This window comes from Tribolium madens, unplaced genomic scaffold (genome assembly GCF_015345945.1).
Source record: "Tribolium madens isolate multiple individuals breed KSU strain unplaced genomic scaffold, Tmad_KSU_1.1 Scaffold_19;HRSCAF=116;Tcas5.2_LG9, whole genome shotgun sequence".
Classification (NCBI taxonomy): domain Eukaryota; kingdom Metazoa; phylum Arthropoda; class Insecta; order Coleoptera; family Tenebrionidae; genus Tribolium; species Tribolium madens.
In genome coordinates, this window is record NW_025400983.1 from 8,177,488 (window position 1) to 8,205,471 (window position 27,984).

General features: G+C 35.6%; 6 protein-coding genes across 9 annotated transcripts; 4 read left to right on the forward strand and 2 right to left on the reverse strand.

The window, feature by feature from the left end:
* Positions 1-578: 578 nt before the first annotated feature.
* LOC123015980 (isocitrate dehydrogenase [NAD] subunit beta, mitochondrial) lies at positions 579-2,213 on the reverse strand. The gene is made up of 4 exons (XM_044416121.1): positions 2,035-2,213; positions 1,925-1,984; positions 1,073-1,870; positions 579-1,025 (listed from the first exon to the last, which is right to left on the reverse strand). Exons 1-4 carry the CDS (start codon positions 2,074-2,076, stop codon positions 780-782), a joined length of 1,146 nt encoding a protein of 381 aa, XP_044272056.1. The 5' UTR covers positions 2,077-2,213; the 3' UTR covers positions 579-779.
* Positions 2,214-3,198: 985 nt separating this feature from the next.
* On the forward strand, positions 3,199-17,384 carry LOC123015973 (glutamate receptor-interacting protein 2). Of its 4 annotated transcripts, XM_044416097.1 has the most exons (7): positions 3,199-3,463; positions 7,386-7,520; positions 14,541-14,750; positions 14,805-15,711; positions 15,766-16,604; positions 16,656-17,176; positions 17,226-17,384. In XM_044416097.1, exons 1-7 carry the CDS (start codon positions 3,388-3,390, stop codon positions 17,292-17,294), a joined length of 2,757 nt encoding a protein of 918 aa, XP_044272032.1. In that variant the 5' UTR covers positions 3,199-3,387; the 3' UTR covers positions 17,295-17,384. The 4 variants fall into 4 exon arrangements, with proteins under 4 accessions (XP_044272032.1, XP_044272031.1, XP_044272035.1 ...); XM_044416096.1 differs by having other exon boundaries at positions 14,541-15,711; XM_044416100.1 differs by lacking the exon at positions 3,199-3,463 and adding an exon at positions 7,182-7,245 and having other exon boundaries at positions 14,541-15,711.
* A 2,242-nt stretch (positions 17,385-19,626) lies between these two features.
* On the forward strand, positions 19,627-21,367 carry LOC123013510 (solute carrier family 35 member E1 homolog). Its single transcript, XM_044412068.1, has 3 exons — positions 19,627-19,992; positions 20,043-20,668; positions 20,718-21,367. The coding sequence occupies exons 1-3, from the start codon at positions 19,668-19,670 to the stop codon at positions 20,922-20,924; spliced, it is 1,158 nt and encodes a 385-aa protein (XP_044268003.1). The 5' UTR covers positions 19,627-19,667; the 3' UTR covers positions 20,925-21,367.
* Positions 21,368-22,785: 1,418 nt separating this feature from the next.
* LOC123015962 (sideroflexin-1-like) lies at positions 22,786-24,684 on the forward strand. Its single transcript, XM_044416083.1, has 6 exons — positions 22,786-23,084; positions 23,132-23,554; positions 23,602-23,950; positions 24,024-24,237; positions 24,288-24,472; positions 24,528-24,684. The coding sequence occupies exons 2-6, from the start codon at positions 23,403-23,405 to the stop codon at positions 24,588-24,590; spliced, it is 963 nt and encodes a 320-aa protein (XP_044272018.1). The 5' UTR covers positions 22,786-23,084; positions 23,132-23,402; the 3' UTR covers positions 24,591-24,684.
* Positions 24,685-24,721: 37 nt separating this feature from the next.
* Positions 24,722-26,061, forward strand: LOC123015961 (sideroflexin-1-3-like). The gene is made up of 5 exons (XM_044416082.1): positions 24,722-25,024; positions 25,070-25,504; positions 25,555-25,682; positions 25,730-25,914; positions 25,962-26,061. The coding sequence occupies exons 1-5, from the start codon at positions 24,858-24,860 to the stop codon at positions 26,025-26,027; spliced, it is 981 nt and encodes a 326-aa protein (XP_044272017.1). The 5' UTR covers positions 24,722-24,857; the 3' UTR covers positions 26,028-26,061.
* LOC123015959 lies at positions 26,052-27,980 on the reverse strand. The gene is made up of 7 exons (XM_044416078.1): positions 27,718-27,980; positions 27,393-27,670; positions 27,320-27,344; positions 27,176-27,271; positions 26,572-27,127; positions 26,268-26,525; positions 26,052-26,222 (listed from the first exon to the last, which is right to left on the reverse strand). The coding sequence occupies exons 1-7, from the start codon at positions 27,889-27,891 to the stop codon at positions 26,092-26,094; spliced, it is 1,518 nt and encodes a 505-aa protein (XP_044272013.1). The 5' UTR covers positions 27,892-27,980; the 3' UTR covers positions 26,052-26,091.
* Between the last annotated feature and the right edge of the window lie 4 nt (positions 27,981-27,984).

A 27,984-nucleotide genomic window follows, 5' to 3' on the forward strand; every position in this document is an offset into this window, starting at 1 on the left:
TTTTGAGCAATGCTTAATGTTTTGTAACGCAAATTTTGAAAAACAAACTCAGAAAAATTCGAGTTACCAGTGGGAAAAAGCCAAAATGTCAAACTGGAAAAGCAACAGCAACTTGATGTGTAAAAATTATATTTTTTTTTCGAAAATTCACAAAACTGAAAAAGTGTAAAATATAAAAAGAAGGCCAAAGCGCATTATAGTACTGCTAATTTAATGTATTTATTAAAATTATCTTGAGATTAGAATTTGGGGTTTTTCGTAAAGTAAGGTTGGCTACCACCAAACCAACTTTTTCAAATTTAAATCCCCGGCTCTGATAAACAAAATTATCAAATACAATTTTTTCCAACAATTACGCAATTCTCTCAAACTTTCCTTACCGGATCTTTCCATCCATTTAATCTTTTACAAGGTGACTTATTATCTCTGCGTCTTTATTCCCTCGTTGTGTGATTTCTTCAAGTCTCGCATTTCTCATTCCCCGTTTAATTCGTAAATTACAGCAGACTTTCGGTACGCAAACTCCTTTGTATCTCTCATCCCAAAGGAGAAACCAACTTTCAATGAGTCAATCAATATTTCTTTGAAGCGTTTTAATCGTTTTTCTTAATAGTAACACTATGAAGCAAAAACATGTTTCATTTCCTAACAAAGTCGTCAATTTACAATAAATACTGAGTACTATGAGGATCACTGAGCTTGGAGCTTATTTATTTACAATATACACACTTATTAGTATGCCAAATAAATTATTATCAATATAAAATTTAAATACACATTTACACTTTAGAAGGCATTTTAAGATTATTGATGACAGCATACGTGAATTCCTGAGTGCTAGATTGCCCCCCGATGTCTTTAGTTCGAACCTTACCATCTTTGAGAACTTGTTCTATCGCGTTTCGGATCATATCCCCATACTGAGGCAAATTCACATGCCTCAAGAGCTTCGCCGCACACAAGAGCATCGCTGTTGGGTTTGCAACGTTCTTGCCAACGGCTTCAGAATACGTGTGACGCGCCCCCTGCAAAAACAACGAGATAAACACCCTCACAAAAAAAAAACACTCACCGGTTCAAATACGACACAATTTGCAGAGTACGACGCCCCCGCAACGACTCCAGCGCCCCCAACAAGCCCCGACGCTAAATTATCCACAATATTCCCATACAAATTCGGGGTCACCATCACATCAAACTGTTGGGGCTTTGATACCATCTGCATGGTACAATTATCAACAATCATTCTCTCAAATTCGATTCTTGGGTACAATTTTGCCATCTCTTCGCAACTCCTCAAGAAGAGACCATCTCCTAACTTCATAATATTGGCTTTGTGAACCGCCGTGACCTTTTTCCTGTTATTTTTGGTTGCGTAATCAAAAGCGAATTTCGCGATTCTTTGAGACTTTTTCGCTGTTACAATTTTGAGACACTCGACGACTCCTTTAACACTCTCGTGCTCTAAAGCGGAATATTCTCCTTCCGTCTGTTCTCGGATAATCACACAATCAATGTCCTCATGTCTTCTCTTTACTCCCGGAAGCGACTTGACGTGCACCACGTTGGCATACAAGTCAAGAGTATTTCGCAGTTTCATGTTTAAGGTTTGAAGCTCCCCCGTGTGGCTGTAATCAGGCGTAGCAAGAATGCCTTTGAGGCAAACACGGTTTTTTGATATTGACTTCGCGACGTCATCTAAGGGGGCACTCAATGTCGGGTTAACCTCAGAGAAGAAGTATGACTCAAAGTCGACAGGAATTGAGGCTGCCTTGAATACTTCCTGGACGGAATAGACAAGTTCGGGGCCCACTCCATCACCGGGGATGAGAGTGCAGGTGATACGGGTACTGGGGCGCTCAGAAATGCCCTTTTAATGCAAATTTTAGTAAAGTCGATGTAAAGGATTGGGGCCTGTACTTACGGATTCACTGAGTGAAGGCAATGATGAATGGAGGCTCCGGACAGTGGCGGTTTGGGTGGCCTAAAAATAGCTTAATGTGACAGGTCTAAGGGGGCTATAGTGAGACTTACCTGGACTAAGATTTTGGAAATATTGCGCGCAAGTAACGACATTATTGTAGTTAAATCACGTGTTACTTAATAATATTTGATAATTTTAGATCAAAGGTTTTAGAGGTTAGGGTGCCACTCGCATGCGCAACAAGAACCAAAAGTGGGGACGGATAAAGTCACTAAAGTCGTCAACCAAAATTTTATACTTATGCGTATAATAATAAAGACATAACAAATCAAAAATGAATATTGTTGTATAAACTTTTCTAAGTCCAAATTAAATTTTAACATTATTTAAAGCAAATGTGATTTATGCAACCATTTATGCAAGCGTATAATTAGTTGCCTACACAAGCTATATTTCACTTATAAAAAAATTATCGATTATTATAATTGAATAAAACTTGGATAAAATTATACTCGTAATATTCTATATTAAAGAACATTGCCTGCAACATTTGTTACATCATAGCGAAAAATAAAAATACTCCGCTAAGATCTCCGAGTTTCAGTTTTTCCTTTAAATACAGAGATGTCTACCATTGAAATTAAACGACAAAATTGAGTCTCTTTAAGGAGTTCCCAAGATAATCAAGTTGGAGTGCAGACGCCACGTTTCCACAATGTAATTCTGGTGTAAAATCCCAAGGGTGCATCTCTTGAACTTTGACATTTTCACCCTTGAAAAAACTCATCTTGAGACTACCCCCTTTAAACCCGATGTGTTGTAATTTGAACAGATTAGAATCTGTATATAAGACAATAAAAATTTTATGTACTGCAACGTGGCTTCTTGTTTATAAACCATCTCTCTTTTAAACTCTGATTCTTTCGCGAGTGTGACAAATCCTCGGCGGCATCCGCCAGCGGTATTAAAATAGCGCCATTCATCATTGGCCATTTTTGCCGAAGAAGTCGTTAAAGACTCTAAAAATAAGAATCCGAAAATAAGGGTGTGATACAGCGCGATGAGATCACCCTTTGGCGTCTATTGACCCTTCATAAATCACTCATAAGTCACAAATTGATCAACAAATCTTCTAAAAATATTTCATAGTTCTGCTATATCACCGGTCATAATTTTTTTATCGCCGTTTTCCTTAACGACCGCTTAATTTATTTCAGTGGGGGCAATCCTGAAAGCGTACTGGCTTTCAATCTTATCTAAACTTGTCACCCCGAGAGCACACATGTCTCGATGTATTCGCCAAGTCTTGCGTCTCGGCTTCAGTCAAATAGCGCCGTTTCACGTGCTTACAACTGAAAGTGAAATGAGTGCCACAAAAGTTTTACTTTCTCTATGGACCAATTGACTTGTAATTTTGGGCAAGTGATGAATTAGGTGAAGGTTCAATTAAAAAAAAAGCAAAAATGAAGCTGTGGAAGGTCCTTGCCAGGAACAGCCACATTTACACCAAAGAGAAAGGACACATGATGGAATTGCAAGGTTTTATTTTTTTATTCAAACTGTAGTTTATTTTAAGCTCATGTTACAATTTGTTTTTTGGACATTCAAAATGATTAGAAATTTATAAAATTGTCAATATTTTCAAAATATTAAAAAATTAATAACCTACATTGGCCGAACTATAGGTCCTGGTAATCTTTATGTGACAATAGTTCTCTCTTCAAAATGATGAACTTGCCAAGAGTTACAAACTATTTATTTACATTTCTCTGATTAGCAAGCATTGTCCAAGTAACGTTTCAATGTAATATTTATAAAATCTGTCATCTCCATCCCATAACAACAATTTCATACTGGAATCATTGTAAGACTGAGCTGAAATTATATTAGTATATTACCTTTATGTAAAAAGTACGATTATATATTAATGTCTTAATAAACAATTTTTGTTAGGAGTCAATATTTACAAGACTTAGCTTAAATGTGAAAATTTTAAAACAACAATTTTTAATTGCACAAAAAACATAAAAACGCAAAAATGGTACAAAAATGGTAAATAAAATAATAAAAACAGTGTCTTACAATTATGTATAATGACTAATACCTAATTGAACTAATATAGCCCTTTTATCTATATTGTGTCCGCTTGTTTTTGAATAATCGGGAGTTACTCCGTTTAACAAAAAAATCTAATAAAAATTAATAGAAAATTGTAACAACAGCTTTTTTATATTACCATTTGGGCGGATGATCCCTTTGGCGGTAATTGGAATAGTGCTTTAGTAATATACCTGAAGATATATTATGTGAAAAACCGGATTCGCCCTATTGTGCGTTCCCACGATTCGTACAAATTGTGCTACTATTGGCCCAAAACATAAAATTTGGAGAGAACGACAAGAATACTGAGAGTAGTCAATCACCCTTTTCTATGTTTTACCATCACTTTGAAATAGATAATAACAAAAATATCTACAAACATAAGATTATTTTACCAGTAGCAAAATTCGAGTCGTTTTAATAATTTTTCCTTGGTTAAAAATGGGCACTTATTGCAAAAAAAGACCAAATTTTTTATGTTAAGTAGATCTTCTTGCTTTACCTTGTTTCTGCTTCCCGCAACTAGAATCTTAGGAACTAGAAACATTAGGCATCTTAAATTTAACAGTCAAACCTTGTCTGTCGCCAATATTGCAGTAAGCAAACTTTGAATGGTTTCCTTCAGGTGTTAATAATATGCATTTCGTATCCTTGCCTCTTATCATTTCAGCATCTTTAGCGGGAGTAGCTAAATTTTCTTCTACCTCTTAAATTAATACCTCAATAAACAAGCTTTTCTAAAATTTAGTTTACAACTCACGCAACTATCCTCTACATAAATAATAGAAAGGATTTCTTGTTTTTGGACGGGTTAGTAGAAACGCAATTTTCCGGAACATTTCGATTTTTATTTACATCTTCCTCAGGCCGTTAATTGTTACGGATAGCGTCCGTGAAAAATGAGGAAGATTTGAATCAAAAATCGAAACGTTGCCGAAAAATTGTGTTACAATTGTACATAATACATAAAATATTGTATACAGGGTGTTTCACATAATTTTACGAGGCCTGCGCCTATAAGATCCAATCAATATTACATATGAATATGAACAATATGAACTCGATTACATATTTTGAAAAATTGAATAATCTTTCCTAATTTTCTTACCCTTTCTAAAATTACAACGTTTTTAGTTAGTTAGTGATTAAGATAGGTAAACTATAAACATATTCATGCCGTCAAATGATAATTGTTTCTAAAAAACTGCAGTTTAAAATAATAAAACAGTGATTAGTTCGGCAACTACTGTCATGGGTTTCCAAAAATTAAATAATGAAATGTGTATTTTTTGTATCTAGTGTTTTGTGACTTTTGTATACAGGGCAATTCAGGTAAGATAATGATCATGACGATCTGAAGATGCAACCCAAAAAACAAATTACATTTACACCTTTGATCCAATTTAAATTAGGATTTATAAGTTGAATCCAAGTTATCATCTTATGTCACTCTTACATCAGCGCAGAAAACGATCATTAGTCCCATTTAGTTCTCGCGGAATAAAGAAATTTTGTGGGTGTAAACCTAATACAAAATAAAGAACGAAGGTAGGCAAACAGTTTTTTTTATATTATAAAAAATGTCAAAGCACTGCCAGAGCAACATAAGATAACTTAAATTGCAAATGCAAATCGTAATTAAAATTAGATCGAGACGTAAATGAAATTTGTTTTTTGGGTTGCATTGCTAGAACGTCGGGCTCATTATCTTATCTGAATCACCCTGTATTTAGGTGCGTACATTAGGCGCAAGCCTCGTAAAGTTGTATGAAACACCCTGTATAATGTGTATTATTGTACATATGTATTTTATGTAGTTATTGTTAAAAAATCTTTGAGGAAAACATAACGGTTTGTCAACTGGTTTCTAGTTTTTTCCATAAAACAATTTAATTGGAAAATATTTTAATTCCTCTTGCAAGAATTTTGGAACTACTCGTAAGTACGAGTACTTTGCGAAAAAAAAAATTGTTGAAGTAATCATATCAATTTTGGTTTATTTTTCGTACGAGAAAAAAAATGTTCCTTTGATCTTTAAAAAAATAACTTTTTGTAAATTTTTGTCAGCAAAAAAAGTGTTCTACCAAAATTCACTAAAAATGGGAAGTTCAGAAGTTAAAACAGAAAAATAAGAGCAAGAAAACCCAATCCCATAAAAATGTAATATCTAGATAAAAATAAATAATAATTTTTTGCGCGATTGAGATCTATTTGATTGTTGACCACGTCTGTTTCCATGACTGTAAATTGTCTTTACTCGTTGCTATCCCAAGCTCGTCGGTACCTAAGTATTTTGTTTATTGTTGCCAAGTCGGTAAACATTCAAAAATGTTCTGGAACGGCAAAATACTTTGCCGTTCTAGAACATTTTTTAAATATTTTATTAAAACAACTAACAAAAATCAATTGCGCAAAAAATGTCATCATAAGCATCACGAACGTTAAGGACTTACCGATCTCAGACAATAATTGTCTTCGATCGGTAAAATATCCTTACCGTTCTTGATGCTTAATATACTATTGTGTATACACTCCCAATAGTAAAAATAGACAGACTCATGTGATGTGTCCCCAAAATGAGTCTTTTTCGGACTTAATAAAATAGTAGGCAAAATAGAAATAGTTATTTAATTTGGGTGCTAGCACGTAAAATATACAGTTTTCACGTACAAAAAAAATATAAACTGGTTACTGTGGTGGTTAAAATTCAAAGCTTACTATTTATTACTATTCATTTATTACCTAATCATAAATAATATAAGAGGTGTGAATGTGATTCGTCCGCAAAAACTGTATATTAGATACTTGCAACAAAAATAACTATTTTCAAAAATAGAACATCAGTTTATTTTTTAAGCACAGATCAAACGAGTCATAATACAGTATTAAAATTACCAAAAAAAAAAGTATCCAAAATTGCTAGAGAGCTACCATTTAGTAAAACTTAGTTTACTACTTCGACTTCGAGGCTGAACAAAAAGACCTTCCTTACTAGTAGTTCATTTATTTATTTATATTTAAAACGGAATTACAACTAGACAATTTGTCGACTTAATTATTCAAATGAACTCATCTATTCCTGGTCGGAACCCGTTTCAAGCCAAGCGTCTGTTTTCTTAATCAACTCCTAATGATCCGTTCACATGTCCTCCACATCTGTGTCAGACGAACGTCACTGCTCAACCCTCATCTCCGTTCATATTTCCCAACCCCGTTAAGTGGTACAAAAACTCGAGTGTCTTACGAGATTTTTATGGTCTTGTTAAATGACATATCGCTGCGATTTGTATATTTTCAAGCCATTAATGACAGTCGTTTTCGTCGCAACATTGTGCTCAATGGCCCGATATTTATGTTACAGAGTACAAGTCGAGGTCGCCCACCTACTCGGAGGACTCCGGGCGGCACTCCAGCAGCGTCCTGGACGACCAACAACTCCTGCTGACCACCGTCCAACTCCGGAAAAAAGCGGGCGAGCCTTTGGGTATTGTCATAGGTGAGAAGGTTTCACTTCCGAAGTGTCTTCGACCGGATACAGAGATGACGCGTCTTGGGAGTTATAAATAGGCGTCGGTCGGCGGCTTGTACCTGGCCGCGATTTATATTCAAAACATCGGATCACAAACGACTTTATACCCGCGAGACGAATTTAAATTTTTACAAGTGCGAGAAAAATGTTAAAAGCATGACGAGAAACTTGAAGTAATTAAAGAAACAAAGTTGGCATTGATGGAATAAGTGCGCTAACTGCAACAGTCGGCTGCAAAATAGAGGAATTTAATTAAATTCGACGAGAGAAAAAAACAAGATTAATCGACGCGAGTTTCTTTAGTTTATGTTAATTGTGACGTAAAACAGAGCGAGTAAAAACGTCGACGATAAATTGAAAAGAACAGATCCAGATATGATTTTTCCGGGTTTTTGTGTTATTCCAGCTGTTGGATGTCGTTATTTAATTGGAGGAAACTGACTTGTATGAGCGTAAACCTGGAAACGGGCGAATTCCTGGAAGATCGTTATGGAGAGTCTAAATAGACTTTTCTCAGCTTATTTGTCCTTTTTCACGCGTAAATTTCAAATTAGAGGCTATCAGACACGAACATAGAAATAAAACAAAGACAAGCCTGGCAGCACGAAAAAATAAAAAAAAAGAAAATCGAGAAATGATAAATCGATTTTGAGTAAAATTAAAGAATAAAATAAATTATACCCAAAGACATATTTTATTGTTTTCCGTTCCACTGCGTATGAGTTTGTTGTCGGTTAGTCAAAAAAGGGAACTACGAGTAGTAGTAACATTCTGTTTGCGAACCTGCTAACACTCATGAGTAATAATCATTAATCAAAAAATAAGTTGTACTTGATTCAGCTATAAAAATATGAAAAAATCTCTTCACATTTTCTAGATTTAGCAAACCAAAAATATTATTGTTGGTTCTCCAGACTATATCTGTTTTAAAATATATAAATAAACATACCTACTTGGAACAATACTATAACATTAATTACTTTATGTATTAACTTTTTGAAATGCTCCTCTATCAAAAACCGAGAAAATGTAATTTAAAAGTAATATATCAGGTGAATAAAAAGTATGGAAGCGTTTTTCTCGTAAACTAACCACTTTAAAAAAAATTTCGAAAAATGTTATTCTTGATAAATGGTCACATTTTAATTGGACTTTACGCTACACTAATAATTTTTTTTGTAAAGTGGTTAGTTTACGAGAAAAACGCTTCGTTCCATACTTTTTATTCACCTGGTATGTAAATTATTTGATAACATATGTAACATATAGGGTGTTTTATGGTCTTAAGGTTAAAATTTAAATGAGATGATATTCACGGTAGAAGAAAACTAATACGCTATATAAAACAAAAATTCACGTTGTGAAAGGAAATAATTCATTTTATATTATTTGTTTGAGAACTGCTGCTTCGGCTGCAACAATGGCCATTAATATCATTACCTTGTATATTTTTTGCCATATATGTTCATAAATTTGGAAAAAATAAGAAAAACGAATCAAACCTACTGGAAACCATTTCACTGGAAGAGATTAAACAGAAGATCTTTAAATTTTGATAAAAACTGCAAAAGCAAATCAAATGATGACAGTGTCAAAACTACGAAGTGACTTTTCTTTTTCGTTGTCATGGATACGATTTATTTATTTGTTGTAACAATATAATTTTATCTGAACAATACCAGTGACCAATATTTCGGAGTTAAATAACATTCTTAATAATAACAATTGTGTGAGTTTTTTTCTCGGTTAAAGCATTTCTGTACTCTTCTATTAGGTACTAGAAGAACTCCAAGACCGTAAACATTCTGTATATTTAAAAAATCTATCCACTTCTATATTTTTTCCATAATTAACCCCATTAAAAAAAAAGATTTGTAACTCTTTTTAAATTTTATTGATTACTAATTAAGTTAACAAGTTTAGTAGTTCTAAGAAAACGATTTTTTTAAATTTTCATCTGTTATTATTATGTAGGACCACAAAATATTCTTATACAGAAGTCTTAAATTTGAATCGTGTTTTTAGTTTTTTTTTATACAGATGCAGTGTAAAAATAATATAATACATATGTATAATACACGCTATGCGCATTTTATAAGAATTTGTTTTTGTATTTCCCCATATGTGTTCAATTTTGAAAACTTTCACAAAAATTTTCTTTTTCAAAACCTGCTTACATATAAAATTTTACAAAGATTGCGTTCAGACATCTGAAATACTGAAATAAAAAGAAAAATCTCTTGAATTAAAATCTCCAATCACTCATACCTTTCGTACGTCAAAAAGTCGTTAATGTTAAATTCAATTTCAGTAAAAATTTAGATTATTAAAACTGGCTTATTTGTACTCTCGAAATTAATAAGACAACCATCTAAAATTAGAAAAAGTAAAAAGAACTCAAAAAAAATTGGATAAGTCATTGATTCCAATTGATACTGATCGTAGGTATTATATGATATCTCTTTACTTTTAAGTTTGTTATAATAAAAAATGAAGTTCCTTGTAAGTTATTATTTTTGGCTACACATATTTAAAAAAAAACAGTGCCCATAAAACTTGTTAAATACCAAAAATTTTAAGAGCTATTTTTACATTTTTCAAAAAAGTTTGATAGTAATTTCTTTAAAAAAAATCGATCACTCTTACGAGTATACTTTTATAGAAACAAAACATTAAGGTAGAATAAAAAGACTAAATTTCCATTTGTAAATTTGCCAAAAAATGTAAAAAACTGAATATTGTACTTCTGTGAGTCAAAAATCGGTCAAATCCAGACAAACCACCAATTTGTGTGATGATTTTCTAATTCGTGGGGCTATTTTTAGTAATTCCCGTCTGGCTATTAATATACGCCAGATGTACGAAACTGAAAAATTTTAAAAAACTCATTCTTTCCGAAAATCTTAAAAGTGTTTCCTAAAATCGTGCGAGGAAGAAAATCGAGATCAACGTTCTTTCTGCATCGTTGGTCGGTTGTGACGGCAGCACACTCATGTTTATCTCAGAACACGCAACAAAACTTTAACGATGTTTGTATCGGCGAGGTTTATTTGGCGTATAAACGAAATTAGACGCACAGAACAGGTACAAATTAACAGAAAAATTACGAAACAGCTTCTGTGCCAACACACCTAACGTCTTTCCGGCGTCGCGCACCGTCTCTAAAACTAAAGGAGGTTAAAAATAAACAGATTTCGCTATGACTGGCTACAGAAACGACAACACAACTACTAGAACTCAAAACGCTACTCTCATCTCGAGACGATCTTGTGTCGGTTCCATAATCCGCGTGGTTTTGCACCTAAAAGTCACAAAAAAGTACCGATATGGCGATTGCCGTAAAACCGAGTGTTTATGTTCGCAGCTAATTATAAAGTGGTAAGCGCTGTTTTACGAGCTAAATTTAGTCCATTCATTGGGACAATGGACTTGCGAGATGAGGTGAAGTGATCGAGATGTTTACTTCGTTTAAATTGCCGTCTCTGAGACCCAGGGCCAAAAGTCTCTCGGAGGATGTGCCTCCCAGCATTCTCTGCAAACCTCCCAAGACGCCTATCAGCAGTCCGAAACAGAAACATGGCAAAAGTAAAGTATTTTGTGCAAAGCTAACGACAAATTGAAAATTAGGTGCAAAAGTGACTTGAGACTGGGCTTGAGGCAAAAGCCCGCCAAAATGTACTCAGAGGTTTTGCCCCTCTTGTATTTTTAGATTTCCCAAACTGATGATGTTTTCTGGTTAACTGGCGCTAGAAGCGTCGCGTGCACATTGTATTATAAATTTACCAATTGATTTCTTTAGATATCAAATATTTTTCTAAACTTTATGATAATTAAACCAAAAATGTAACTTAAATTCTGACAACGCAAAAAATACTTTCATAAAAATTAAAAAAAAATAGTTAACAGCACAAACGGTCTAAACTACAAAATGTGTTTGAATCTTAGGTATTAATTTTCAAACCTATTCCATTGTAATTTTAATAATCATTTTAATAAGAAACAACCAAAACTTAAACTCTAGACAACTATGAAGTCACATATTTATTATTAAATTCAAGGCGATTTTCTTATTAGATTTTGGCTATCGAGAAAAATCTTAGCCTACGCCAATGGTTCCCAAAGTAGGCTTCCCGGAATATTGCAGAAACTTCATCATATTTTTTTAGTTTTTATCGATCGCATTAGTGTTAATATTGTTAATGAATAAATAATAAATGGATAAATTTCTTCAATATTGCAGTTGTTTGAGTTGTTCAGTATGTATCCAGTATAGATAATAATTTCTGTTGTTATATGTATCCGTGTTCTATTTATTTTGACTTAGAATAGGGCGCCAGCGTCGTGGAATCAAAATTTTTGTAAATCAAGCAAAAACTCGAATTATGTTTTTCAGAGTCGACTTTGACATTTATTTGATGATACATTTTTTAACATTGTACCAATAAGATGCAAGTTTACAAAAAGCTTAGAAATTTCACTTTTATCTTCGATTTCACTAGATTGTCTAAATATTGTTTTCGCTTTTTCTTGTTGCTATAGATACTCAATATAGCAAATGTCGAAAATAGATTAGAAAAGACATAATAGTATATTATGACACTAGTTTATAAGCAAGCCTTTAAAACACAAACGACGGGTGTCAGAGCACGACGCGTCAGCGGAGTGGTTTTAACGTCGTAAGTGTTTTAAAGGCGCTTATAAACGAGTGTTATACGCTATTTTTTATTATACCTGCCCATTTACGATCTTTTATGAGCATTGAAAAAATGTGAATTTACACAATAAAATTATCAAAGGTTGTTTGTGAATCGTTTTCGTAGAGATGGTTACTAGTTTACGTTGTTAAGCACATTTTTTCACGTTGTAATTGGTCAAGACATTTCACTATTTCTTGATACCTAGACAACTTTAAAATTCAGCGTGCTATAAAGGCCAAATTACGCACACTGCAGCGTGTTTTAGTTATGATGCAGGTATAATAAAAAAGTAAATTGTAGTAAACACTCAAAAAAAAATACTATTATCAGATTCACGGACTTAGTCTTGTGCGTCATCAATTTCATTTTTTCATTACAACACAAAAGTAAAAAAAAAATCATCACAATGTAAATTTTAACAATTAAAAGGTATCTAGACTTATTTTAAGCGATGTACAGGGTGCTGCATTTTGGATGTCCGAATCTCCGAAACTAAGAGGTTTAGCCAAAAACGAGTAATACATTCTGGGGCTCATTTTTTGAGAAAATAATATTGGTTAACACCGCATTCCCCTATAATCTTTTGTTTTCGACTTAAAGACAAAAATTGACATTTTAGTGAAATCTAAAAAAATTCATATCTTCGTTATTATAGAAGACACAGATTTGAAATAAAGACATTATATATTACGGCTAAACTAATAACTGAAAAAAATTGTTAACTACATTATTAAATTCCTCGTAAAAAAATGCTTCGATAATGTCCTATTTCAAATCCGTATCTTCTATAATAAGGAAGATATGAATTTTTATAGATTTCGCCAAAATGTCAACTTTTGTCTGTAAGTCGAAAACAAAAGACGATAGCGAAGATGCGGTTTTAACCAATATTATTTTCTCAAAAAATGAGCCCCAGAATGTATCACTCGTTTTTGGCTAAACATCTTAGTTTCGGAGATTTCCTATTCGGACATCCAAAATGCAACACCCTGTACAGATTTTACTCCTATTATATTTACTTTTTGAATCCATAAGTTTGTAGGTACTACCTACTTTATAATTAATTTCTTTATTAGAGCTTGTTCCAAATCTGGTGGCGAACTGACATTGTCAAAAATGACTGCATTTTGATATTGAACATATGTTTATATTGTTCATAGGCGTCGTATGAAATATTATTTCAAAACCACTGTTATTCTTTAAAAAATTATAATAAGTAGGTACTCGAACATTTAAGATGAAGAATGATGAACAAATTATTAAATTGTTAACGCATGAAAAGAATTTTCAAAAATGATATTCCTAACAATTCTTGTCTTCAAAATTTTTAGAGAAAAAAAAAGCACGCCCATGAATTTTTTTATCTTAACCAAGTGGGCGCACTCCAAGTGTCTTTTCTGTCACTGTCAGTTCGCCACCAGATATGGAAAAACCTCTAGCTACAGGGTACATGAATATTGTATTGTGTCTACAGCTATAAAATCATGAAATATTGAAATCTGTTGGAATTTATTCCATGTCTCTAACTGTTAGAATTTTAAGGAAAATCAAACATTTGCAATGAAATCGGAAAATTGGAGACTATATTGAAAAAGTTATTTTTAAAGTGTCTCTGTATCTGCTGTTTTGAAACAAGATCTCTATAAGTTTTCCGTTTCTTAAAACAAGACTGTATTTTAAAATATGATCCATTTTACGTAGAAAAATGATTTAACATAGAGTAAATAAATACTGTTTCCTGACGGAATTACAAAAAAATCGTAGGAGGAATCGTATTCTTTAACATTTTGATGCAAAATTTTTTAGAATCGGACTTGAAGAAATATAAAATTACAAGTGTGGGTGAAATTATGGTGCCCAAAATAAAATTTGGTCGCATATACGGGCCAAAAACTTGCCTGAAAACTTTTGCCCTTGTTGTATTTTTAGCTTCCCCAACTAATGACATTCCTTAATCAAGTCTCGCAGGCATCGTAGCGTACATATGCCATTACTGTCAATTTCTCTCATTTCATTTGTTTTCTCTAGCACTCCATTAAAATAGTTACAATTCAATGGAAAATAAATAGACACACCTCAACATATTGCAAGCAGATGTATGTAATTTGGCATTTCAACAAATTTATGATAATTTTTAAGTTCCATTATCACTCGCTGAATCACGCACCACGTGCGTCTTATTTAAACTATAGATCATTTTTCCTAGAAAAACATCGCGACCTGATTCCACTTAATTATCGCCATCAATGAATTAAACCGACCGTAAAAAATCGCAATTATCTGTTTGAAGGAAACTCGGAATTGGAGCCATGTCCTAGCATCGCGTCGCTTCGTCCCGGATCGGTGGCCTTGACGAGCGAACAACTGCTTCCTGGAGATCGCATCTACAGCGTGAACGGCATTAACACTTCCCGCATGCGGCCCGAAGACGTCTCCAAGTTGTTGGAAAACGTCGACGGAAACGCCCTCCTTGAAATACAATACTCCCTCCCCAACTACGGTAACACACTTCTAAATCACACCAACCCTCGACTCACTTTCATGATGTCTTCAGCTTCGCAAAGTTCCCTCTGCGTGACCTCCAAAGTGACCGAAGTGACCCTCGAGCGAATCGAGGGCTCACTCGGAATCACGTTACGGGGTGGTTCTGTGCCCGAACACCCCCATCTAAGCCGGCCATTGGTCATAACTCACGTGAGGCACAACGGCCCCGCCCATAGAAGCGGTTTGATCAGAGTGGGAGATCGAGTATTAAAGGTCGATCATCAACCGCTGGTTCACAAAACATTACTTGAAGCTCAACAAATACTAAAAGACAACTCGACGTATGCTTTCGCCACGTTGACTATTGAATATGATGTCAGCATTATGGAATCGGTTAAGTATGCCCAAGGGGCTTTATTGGTCGAGATTGACCGCCAAACCGAAGAAGATTTCGGTTTGGTTCTAACCAACTGTTGTGAACTAGGCCCGGATGAGATTCTCGCAGCTGGGTATTTTGTTGATCACGTGGTACCGGCGAGTACTGCTGATAGGTGTGGGGCGTTGAATCCTGGTGATCAAATTTTGGCTATAGATGACTTGATTTTGGAAAACTGGAATGGAAGTACCAACGACGCGGAAAGGTTGTTACGAAGAGCCACCAAGTTGCAAATATTGCCCTATCATACGGTACAAAGGGCAGGATCAAGAAATTACGCCAGTTTTAGTACTCTGAACTCAAGGCGATCCCGGAATCGGGTAAAAAGACAAAGTATTTTTCATAAATCGGTTGATGGAGATTCGGGGAGTAATTTTTGTGGATGTACTGGAAATATGGGAGTTTGTCATGTTGAGTCTCTCACAACGACTCTAGTCTCAGATCGAGGGTACGGTTTTACAGTTTCTGTAGGAGAACACAGTGAGAATAGAACAGCGGATATATTAATTTCGAGGATTTTGCCAGACTCGCCTGCATATAGGTAGGTACTGGAAGCTTTTCTGTAAAAAAAAATCAATATGGTACATTTTTCTAGATGCGGGTGTCTCCAAGTCGGCGATCGCATCATTTCAGTTAACCACCAATCAAATTTGACCCTTCAAGAAATCAACTCAATTTTAGACCTTGGCAACGACTCCAATTCTAAACTAACACTCGAAATTGAATTTGACGTCGCCGACACCATTGTACCATCAAGTGGCATCTTTACTGTCAAGCTACCAAAACGAGGTCCAGGTCTCGGAATCACAATAACGGCGTCCAAAACTTGTCCAGATGAACCTTTCCTAATCTCGGAAATCCGTCGAGGATCAATCGCACACAGAATCGGTACTTTACATGCCGGCGACCGTCTTTTAGCAATAGACAACAGACCCTTAGACCATCTAAGTCTCGAAAGTGCTTTTGAAATTCTTCAAAGTTCCACAAATGACATCGTCACTCTCAAAATTGAAAAAACCGAACTGGAAAACGCAAATTTATTCCTAGACAGTGTGGTCTATACTGTTGAGTTGCACCGCTATGGAGGACCCTTAGGAATTACAATTTCGGGAAGTGAGGATTGTAACGAACCCATAGTTTTGTCGAGGTTGACTGAAGGAGGTTTAGCTGAAAAAACAGGAGCACTACATGTCGGAGACAGGATTCTAGCAATAAACGGGGAAAGTCTCGAAAATCGTCCATTGAGTGACGCCATTAGACTACTCCAGACGTCTGGAGATCGCGTCCAGTTGAAAATTGCCAGAAACATCAAAAATTCAGATTCTGGAATTGAAGAGGGGAGATGTAACTATTCCAGTCCTGGTGTGTTAAGTGTCGATAGTGCGGTTCATTCATGGGATAGCAATACAGCTGACAATACCAACGACCATATCGGTGCCTAATATATGATTTTTTCTACAACAATTACAAAAACTATTTTTACAGATGTTCAAATAAAAGATGAGGAAAGCGTCTTAAGCGAACCCCTCTCTCTACCCTATCAAGACAAACAAAAGAAACACGATTCCCAACTCCAGTTCTACTCAGATGCCGAAGACATGTTCTGTCCCAGCCCCCTCCCCCTCCCTAATTACAACTTCACTAACCCGAACTACGGCCAATCTTCGGCAAACTTCGTCAATCGTTTGCAGGGGACGTACAGTAATGAAAGCATCCAAGATCACGAAATCTACCATGTGACTCTTTATAAAGATTCAATCTATGACGATTACGGATTCAGCGTTAGCGATGGTCTCTACGAGAAAGGAGTGTATGTGAACAGGATAAGAAAAGGTGGCCCTGCTGATATTGTAGGACTTTTGAAGCCCTACGACAGGATAATTCAAGTGAATGATACCAAAACGAAGGATTTCGATTGTTGTCTTACCGTGCCTTTGATCGCCTCAGCTGGTGACCGAATTGAGCTATTGATTGCCAGAAATCCGTATTTAAATTTCACAGAAAGGGTAGGTGAAACTGATAAAAATAATAGGTAATTACTGAAAATTGTTTCAGGATCTTCAGGACAACGTCTCGAAAAAGTCGTTTTCCGCCAGTCAGAACACTATTACCAAGACTTTGTAATTTATACGTTATGTAATTCCAGAGTGGCACAAATATATTTATTTTTTATCATTGTAAGGTGTTGAATTAATAAACTTGTAAAAAACATAACCAATACATTTTTAATTTTCCGTTTTATTGTTAAACTGAGTAAATTATTTTAAAAATAATGCACGTTTTGTTTTAATGTACTACTGTCTTAAATAAAATTTTCAAAAAAAAACTACAAAGCTCGTACAATACATTCCTGACATGCCACATGTACAGTTGCGGAATTAAAATTTCGGGCAGTATTGTCATTTTCACAATGTAAACTCTAAAACAATCTTTACATTAATAATCTCATTTTTCACTCTTGTCATGTTTATGTCATTGTGACTTGAAATAGCGTCACTGACAGAAAAGTTCAATTGTCAAATGTCAGTCATGATGACAGGAAAAGGTATAGTTTACAGTGAACTTTTTGAAGTGACAGAAAAATACTGCCCGAAATTTTAATTCCGTAACTGTACATCACTGATGGTTTTAAACACATGCCCCAAGATAAGATAATGAGCCTGACAATCTGGCGATGCAACCCAAAAAACAAATTTCATTTACGTCCTGATCTAATTTTAATTACGATTTGCATTTGCAGTTCAAGTTATCTTATGTTGCTCTGATAGTGCTTTGACAAGCAATTTATGATTTATAAAAAAAATGTTTGCCTGCCTTTAATGTTTCATTCTTTCATACATTTTATATTGGGTTTACACCGAAAAGACTTCTCTAATTTCTCTTTCATTCCTCGAGAACTGAATGGCACTAATAAATTGTTCTCTGCGCTGATATCAGAGTGACATAAGATGATAACTTGGATTCAACTTGCAAATCCTAATTTAAATTGGATCAAAGGCGTAAATGAAATTTGTTTTTTGGGTTGCATAGCCAGATCGTCAGGCTCATTATCTTATCTGAATCGGCATGTATTTGGTAATATGTATTGTCTCACAGTAGTTCAAATTGCTCAAAACCGGGGCGAAATTAATTTTTTGAAGTACCTTTCTCATAGAAACACGTATCTAATTATAATGTATTGAAGTGTCTAGGGTGTAAAGAAGAAAATATGTAAAAAATTCTGTATCGGTAAAAACGCTAACTGAAATTACTAAATTTGGATAGTTTCTATTTCTATAAAAATTTGCAGTTTTCATCTGACACAAAGAACATTTAAAGTAGCTCTAAAAATTCTACTTTTATTACAATATTCTTATATTAAATTTCGATAAAAATCGAAAAAGCTAAAAACTTCAAAATTGAATCATTTGCACTCTTGGGGGTTCAAAAGACTCAGAAAAGTATAAAAACGTAGCAAAAATACAAGAAATAAATTTTTGAAAAATTTTCTGTAAGTCTTTATGAATATACTGAATTAAAACATTGAGACTGTCGACCGACGTGGTGGTATAAGATCCCGCTTTCCAGCAGGTAGGTCCAGTTTCGAACCCTGGTAAAGCCAGTAATTTTTCACAAATTCAAATTCAATTACTAATTCAAATTAGCATTAAAAGATGGAGGGCGCATAAGAGCGCAAACCCTTAAAAAATATGTGCGCACATATTTTCATAAGTATAATAAGAAAAAGAAGGAATAATCATAAGAGCAAATAAGAACGAAGTAAAAAAGAGACAGAGCATAAGAACAAATAAGAAGTATGGAAAAGCGCATAAAACCAACTGAAAAAAGCACTAAAAGACAGCGAGTGTATATGAGCGCAAAATTTAAAACATGTATCTGCTAAAGTGTTAAAAATGTATAAGTGCACAAAAATAAGTTAAAATGTAAGTTTTGTAGTAAAAATAAAAGAATTTTTTTTATTAATTATTATTGCTAATAATTCAAATAAATGTAAAAGATAAGAGCACCAAAGTTTTAAAACATGTATGTACAGTTGGAGACAAAATACTTTGCTCGTCACTTTTCTGACACTTTAATGTAATTCAAGCTTTAACGTTAAAATGAATGACAATTTCAAATTAATGACAGCTGTTGTATTTTCCTATCAAAAATATGTACATACAACTTGTCAACTATGATTGACAGTAGCTAAAAATAAGGTTAACAGTCCTAAAGCATGCTTTACAATTTAATGTCACTCGAGTGACATTGACGACCAAAGTAATTTGTCTCCAACTGTATATAAATGTATTACTGAAATGAATATAAAGTAAGTAAAATGAAATATGTATAAAGTAAAAGCACAAATTATTACTAATAGGCAAGCAATTATACACCAAAATAAAGTCAATTCAAAAATGTACGCATGTACCTTTTGCCATCAGAGCTCAATTCTAATTGGTCGAAAACTAAAGCAGATGTCATGTTGACAGCTCATTGACAGTTGTGATTGCCAGCATGGCTGACCGCAAACACACTCGAGAGATACTCACCGTATTAATCCTGTGTGTTTTGTGGTACGTTGTCAGCTCAAGCAACAATGTCATCGGCAAAACCCTCCTCAACGAATTTCCCTATCCGATGACGATGACAATGGTCCAGTTGCTGTCAATCACCGTTTTCAGTGGCCCCCTTTTCAACTTGTGGGGCATTCGCAAGTACGCAGACATCTCCTGGAGGTACTACTTCACTCTTATTGTTCCCCTCGCCTTCGGGAAGTTCATAGCATCCGTATTCTCGCATGTCAGTATTTGGAAAGTGCCAGTTTCTTACGCTCATACAGGTTTGAGGTTAAGTTTCTAGGTTAACATATGTTGATGATTTTTTTCGTAGTTAAAGCCACTATGCCGCTTTTCACCGTTGTTCTTTCAAGGATTCTCATGAAGGAGAAGCAAACACTTAGGGTTTATTTCAGTTTAATCCCAATTATTACTGGGGTAGCTATTGCCACCATTACTGAAATTAGTTTTGATGTAATTGGGTTGATCAGTGCTCTGGTTGCAACCATGGGATTCTCATTAATGAATATTTTCTCAAAGAAAGTCTTGCATGATACAAACGTTCATCATTTGAGGTTGTTGCACATTTTGGGGCGACTTGCACTCGTTATGTTCCTTCCAGTTTGGGTCCTTGTTGACATGTTCCGCCTTTTGAAAGACGACACTGTTGTAAATGTATCAAATTTTCTGGAGAAAAAAAATCTCATCAGTTTGTTGCAGAAATACCACGATTATAGAGTTATAGGACTTTTAATCATGGACGGAGTTCTCAACTGGCTTCAGAACATCATTGCATTCAGTGTTTTGTCTTTAGTGACCCCTTTGACATACGCCGTCGCTAATGCCAGTAAAAGAATTTTCGTAATAGCAGTCTCATTATTTATTTTAGGAAATCCCGTGACCGGGGCTAATGTTTTTGGGATGCTTTTAGCAATTTTTGGGGTTTTATTGTACAATAAGGTGATTAATTTTTCCCAAATTGTACAAAAATAATGTAAAATTGTTTCAGGCGAAATACGACGCCAAGCAAACGGAAAAGAAACAAACAATACTTCCATACAGCCAAAATAGTTGGCAAGACCGGACGGGTTACACCGTCTTACAAAACGGTGAGGCCGTAAAACCGGTCAACGGTTTCACAGTCGTCAACGCCTCAAATAATAATTCATTTGTCTACAACTCAAAGTCCAGTTCTAGTAATTTATTGTTTGTGTGAGACACGTTAAGCTTAGCCATAATTTTTAATGTTTACGACGGGATTTGAAATCCTGTGACAATAGCGAAATTATCTTGGTTGTAAATTTAGAAGTTGTAAGATGCTAAAGTGATCTGCAAACGGAAGTTCTCGCTAGTCACGAAAGTGCTTTTTACGAATGTTACCAAACTCGAAATTTACTTGTTTTTGTTGGTGCTCAACTACTTATTACTTTTCTAAAGACTCCTTTAATTGTTGTTAAGTAGGTAATGAAAGTGTACCTAATTGTACATATTATATAGTTGTGTTTTATTTATTTATATATTCATCAAGTATTGTGGCCTCTATGATGAAAAAATGCAGTCGCGGTTGATTTTTTAATGATACCATTGTTTTGATCATACAGTATTTATCAGCAAAAGTGTACATAAAAAAGAAAATAAATATTTTTATACAAATTTTCATTTCGATCTTTACTCCTAACTAAACACATATTTTAATGGTTTTAATAATTCTTGTAAACTAAACATTCAAGGATACCTTATCAAAAAATATCGCAAACAATTATTAAAATAAAAACTCATGAAGTCGATACATAATTACATATAAATATATCGTTTAATTGCCTTCTAATCGCCTCAATTCACAGTTATCACTTTCCACGAACCATTATCCGATGAATTTTATGATATTTCGCATTGTTTCGGAAATCATTTTACATTTCACTTTTTTTTCGTAAAACAAATATATGATTACTGATATGTATTTTCGTAATTTTACTTATAATCACAGCAATCACACTCATATACACAAATCGATCAATGAAAAATATATAAATCTGCTGACTAAATAAATAAAAAGGAGTATGATATTAATTTATACGAACATTTATTAAAGTTAAAAGGGTAAAATACATTTTCCAAAGTTTAAAAAATTATCATAATGAACAAGAATTATAATCAACTTGCACCAAATTTCTTTATACAAGTGATAAAAATATTCTCTTCCGTAAATCTAGACAAAATTTAAATTAAATACTGATAATTATTGTTAGCAATTTTTTTAGATTAGAGTTAACTTTGAAAAATTAGTCAGATGAACTGTCACCGTTTGTCAATAAAGGTGTTGAAGGTAATTTTGATCTGTCTATTCGCTTTTGAATATTTTGGAATAATTCTACGATCATTTTTATAACAAATAATCACTTTTTGGTAGTCTGTAACTCTTAAGGTATTTAGAACATTTAGAAAATTAACCATTAACCCTTGCAGAACTAAAACTTGTAAGTCTACGCCCGCCGTACGTTGTAAACAGCTTTTCATTTAGTTTTGTTAAACCACAATGTTATGGCATTATGAAAAAGTGTACGTAAGAGAAAACTTCAAAATACTGAAATGCATATGTAGTTCTGACAGATCAAAATTATGTCTATAACACGATAAGCGTATAGTTTTTAAGGCATAAACAACTTTCGTTTCAACTGATCTGTTTTAAGAAACTTTGTGCCCAAAATTTTGCCTGCGACGTCGAAACAACTTACAGGGTACTTCTTTTTTACTTTTGTAATTAAGTTATAGTTAATCCTAATAAATTTCAACTAGAAATGAATATGATACAAAATGGCAAATTAATAGAATGGGGAATGCGGAAAACGAATTAAGTCAAGCGTTTATTGCCTACAAATTTACTTTCTAGAAAAAACAATTTATGGGTAGTAAAAGCTCCCATAAAAAATACTCCTAACCGTTTTTTAAATCAAGAGTAATGTTGAAGAAACTGCTTGGTGATGACAATTATTATTTTTGTACAATTTGTAGCCATTTGTTTTTGCATTTAAGCTACAATACTACGATAATTAAAAACTAAAAATATTGTCGGGTAGTTTACTTTTGGGCTGCTCTGTATAATGATATCTTCTGAAGCTAGTAAAACATATTTTTAATAACTTTTGTAGCCATCAGAATTTATTGCAAAATTTGATAAATTGGTTACAAAACTTATTGGCACATTAAGTTTACTTATTTTTTATCTTAATTTCAACATTTCCTGCATTTTTAAGAAATAATAAGTTTTCATAAAAAATATCAAAAAACCTGAGTTGATGTTTATCAATGCGAATTTTTAGCGTGCCGCGCTAATCATCAGCCTGTGTGTATTTCCACTTATCGCATATAAAATAAGGTCAGTATTACATCATAAAATAACAACGATACTCAAGTTTACGATAGTTGTTCATTACATTGATAAACAATTAACGTTTCGCAATTCGCTCTCGGCCAAAAAATAAGAAATTCATCGATAATTCAGCGTCGGCGCTCGAAATTTTCTCGCCCGAATCTGTGCATTTCGGTGTGTAACCTCCCAGCAAAGCAATATCAAAGTTCAATAAGATAGGCTCTATCAACGTAATCAAGGCCACTGCCGTTACTCGAATAAGCCCCATCTGACTAACAAATCAGTTTCGTTAACACATAATGACAACGCACACAATTCGATAAAATGGGCATCAACATCAATATCGACCAACCCCGCTACGACCAAGAGACCTACTCGGGAAGGGCCAAACACTTCTTCTTGACCACCAACCCCATCAACATCTTCGTGAGCAATGGCCAGTTGGAGGAAGCCAAGAACCTTGTCACGGCTTACAGGTAATGACTGTCATTTAATGAACGCTCAAAGGCACCGCAATTTCCAGGAATAAACAGCCCCTCCCTGAGGGAATCACCGAAGAGGACCTTTGGCGCGCCAAAACCCTATACGATTCGGCCTTCCATCCCGATACTGGAGAAAAAATGAATATTATCGGGAGGATGTCGGCACAAGTACCTATGAATATGTTGATAACTGGAGGAATGATGACCTTTTATAAATCCACCCCAGCGGTCGTCTTCTGGCAATGGTTGAATCAGTCCTTCAATGCTCTAGTCAATTACACCAACAGAAGCGGCGATGCCACCTTCACGGAAAAACAAATTCTGACGTCTTATGTGATGGCAACAGGGGGTGCAGTCGCCACAGCACTCAGCTTAAACCGAATATGTCGGGTAAGTCAGGTTGATTTTGATCTCTAGTGCTTTTATAATTATATTTTATATTATTTTTTATATTATACTTTAGAGTGCACCACCTCTTCTGGGCCGATTAGTGCCCCTTGCAGCCGTCGCTGCTGCCAACTGCATCAATATACCTCTCATGCGATCGCAGGAATTGCAGGAGGGGACTCCAGTATACGACGAAAACAACAACAAACTAGGATACTCGAAAAATGCAGCTCAGTCGGGCATCGGTCAAGTGATTTTCAGTAGAGTTTGTATGGCCACGCCTGGAATGTGTGGGTATTGCAAAAATGTGTGGTCATCAGTCTTGAATGATATTTTCCAGTCCTGACTCCAATTTTGATGAATTATTTGGAGAAAAAAGGAGCGCTAAAGAAGCGTCCTTGGATTAATTTGCCAGTTCAAGTGGGTTTTGTTGGACTGTGTTTGACGTTTGCGACGCCTCTGGCGTGTGCATTTTTCAAACAGAAGGCTCAGTTTGAGTACAGAAAGTTAGAACCGGAGTTAAAAGTAATAATTGGCACTTGTTCGTGATTTGCTATTTCATAACTGTTTTGCTTTTCAGGAATGCATCGAAAAGAAGTACCAAAGTCCACCGAAATACGTATTTTATAATAAAGGTCTGTAATAAGCAAAATTGGCTCCAATAATAATTAATTATGAAATAAAATAGTAGTCATTTGTTATGTCCTGTGACAATAAAAAGGTTTCATTTTATCGTTTTTCTTTCATTTTATTTCATATTGGCAAGGAGTGCCACAAACAAAAATCTGGAAAAACCTCTTTCCACTGTCACAATCAACTGTCAATGTCATCAATCCCACTTTTCCGCAGATACACAATTATCGGCCATGTTCAAGAACAAATCCTCTCTAAATTAAAATTACCGTGAAAAATGTGCAGTAACAAACATGTAGGAAGACTTAATCTCGACGAGTCTCAGTACGACCAAGATACATACTGGGGTCGTTTCCGCCACTACTTTCAACGAACCAACCCCTTTAATCTTTTCACTAGCTCCGATACATTGGAGGATTCCAAATGTCTATACCTCAAATATCGGTAACTGCTCCGTAATCCAGACCCCAAATTTCCAATATTTTCCAGATGTGGGGAGCCTTTGGCGGCTGACGTAACCGAAGATGAAATTTGGAGAGCCAAAGCCTTGTTTGAGTCGGCTTACAATACAGAAACCGGCGAAAAAATAAGCTTTTGGGCACGGCCAGCGGCTTTTGTCCCCGTCAATATGGTACTAGCTGGAGGGATGATGGCGTATTATAAGTCCACTCCAGGGGTGGTGTTCTGGCAGTGGTTGAATCAAACGTATAATACTTGGGTTGGTTATAAGAATAAAAGCTCGGATGACGAAATTACTAACACGCAATTGATTACGAGTTATGTGGTGGCGACTGGTACTGCTATCGGTACTGCATTGGGGTTAAACCGGCTTTTGGTGAATTCGCCATCTTTGGTGGGGCGGTTTGTGCCGTTTCTGGCCGTAGCGGCGGCGCATTGTGTCGGTACGCCGCTATTGAAAGCTCAGTAAGATTATCGTTCACATAAATAACATTAATTTATTAATGATTTTAAAGGACACTAAAGAACGGTACTCCGATTTATGACGATTGTCACAACAAATTGGGGTATTCGAAAAATGCAGCATATGCTTCTATTAGTGACTCTATTGTGAACAAAATTTTTATCGCCATGCCCCCCATGAGTGAGTATTTTGCTTTTAAACAGCTGTATTTGAAACTTTTGTTTCAGTACTGACTCCATTGATGATGAATTATTTAGAAAGAAGAGGTACTTTGTGTCGGTACCCTTGGTTGAATTTTCCCGCCCATGCTGGTTTTGCTGGTCTTTGTCTGACTTTCCTCTCACCATTAGCCTGTGCCTTGTATGCCCAAAGGGCTCACATGCCTTACAAACACTTAGAAACCGATATGAGGGTTGGTTACCTAAAGTAATCTTTCTTTTAGTAATTTTTTATCTCCAGGAAGCTCTATGTAAAAAATTCTACGATCGTCCCCCTAAATACGTTTACTACCAGCAAAATGTCTAGTTCCGTCTACTTAAAATAAAATACTGTTGCTATAAATATCATTTATTCTATTGCGTTTTTCATGTTAGACAATTAAGAGTGAATCGTCCGGGAATACTTTCGGTTGGACAGCTTTCCAAGCCGCGTGAAGTACTTCACTCGGACTTTTCGTAACTTTAACAAGTTCAGGTAAATGTGGGAAAGCTGACACATATCCTGAAAAACGCATGACTAACAACCCACAAAACAGCACGCACATACCGGGGAACCACGCGGGAATCTTCGACCCCCGAATTTGAATTTTAGTTTCGTAAGGTACGACATCGGCATCAAGGAAATAATCGATGCCGTTGGACAATTCCTGACTGACGTCAGCGGGGGATTCGAGTGCCGAAAGATCACTCGTGTCTAAAAGATCAATTGGGTCCCCTCCCACCAAATTGGAAATTTTTCGAACGGTGAAATCCTCCCAAGGAGCTGCCTCGCCCTCCAAAAACATTTCAGGGGTTTTATTCTCCCCTAAAGAATGTCAGTATTAAATGAAACACTGTTTTCGGCAAGATACCTTTAGGGGCGCGCTCCGTTGCTGAAATATTATTCTCAGTGCAAAGATCATCTTTGGGCAATTGTTGCTTGTTTTGGACTTCGGAAGTTATGAAGTCCTCCATTTCAGATGTTAATGCTTCGTCTACCACTCGTACAGCTGGATCTACCGGGACAACTACATCCTCCAAAGGTCCAGGAGCTACCGAACTGACTCTAATTCGAGGTTCGTGCACTTCGGGGAAAAGACTATTGAAAATTTGATTAGGAGCCGAGTCTGGAGTTGCCCCCTTTTCAACGGCATCTATAACAGTTGCCATAACCTCCGGAGGCGCTTCTGCATCAACTTCATCAGCAGTAGGCGCTGGATGGATGACGGACTGAGTCAAAAGACTCATAGGTTCGGCATTAAGTCTCAACCTTTGCAACTTTTTCTTTAAAGGAAACTTGTCAACAGACGAGGAGACCAAATTCGGCGGCACCATCTTCAAAGTATTCTCCACATCTTCGGTTTCTTCTTTAACTAATCGATTAACGTGATGAGGATTCAAATTCGGCTTCTTGGCTAATTTGGGGGCCTATGAAAAAAACTCTAAATCGAGCTATAACTTGTTAAATTTCCATACAATGGCAGTTTGCTTCTTGTATGTTTTTTTCAACTGTTTCCCACCTGAAGTAATCGAGAGCGTGCTAGTGACTGAAACGGTTTCGTTAATACCGGCCTGAAAATTCCGTTATTTTTGGGTTCAAAATAGAGAAAAGGTTAATACCGATTCCGTTGCATGTGTTGGGTCTCTAAAACCCCCAAAAATTAGTAAAAACAAAGTCTGTCACGTGACTCACATCTGTTGCGACGTAATCTCTAACTGCCGCGCCACCCCTGTCGGGGCTACATCAACCCCTCTCATGGTCTTGCCGATATACTCCGCCCTGGGGCACCTCTGAACCGTCGTCTCTAACGTCATTTGCTGCGCTACACATTCCTCCCCTCGTTTCGTTTGCACTTTTGGGGGTTTTATTTGTGAGTGGGAAGCAGCCACACTCCGCACTTTTCTTCCAGGGTCCGCCACTGACTTGGCTAAAGTCTGCTTGAAGACGCGTTTTTGGAATTTCGACGGCCCCTTTCGGATATCAATCAGAGGGCGTTTGAAATAATTAGGTTACTCACAGGTTGCGGAGGTTCTTCAGGTTTTACCACCCCTAATTGACGCCCAACACCGGATCGGGGATTGCGCTGGGAGACTTCAGTAACACGGGAAACTCCTCGAGGGAGTCGAGAAGGAGTAGGGTCTTGAACCACACGGTGAGAGGTTTCCGTTTTAAGTTGAGGAATACGGGACATTTTGAGCAGTTTTGTGGGTGTTATTCAAAAAAAAAAAATTTGACACAGCGGAGCTCACTTGATGCACTTTTGGGATTATCAAGCCTTCTTTCT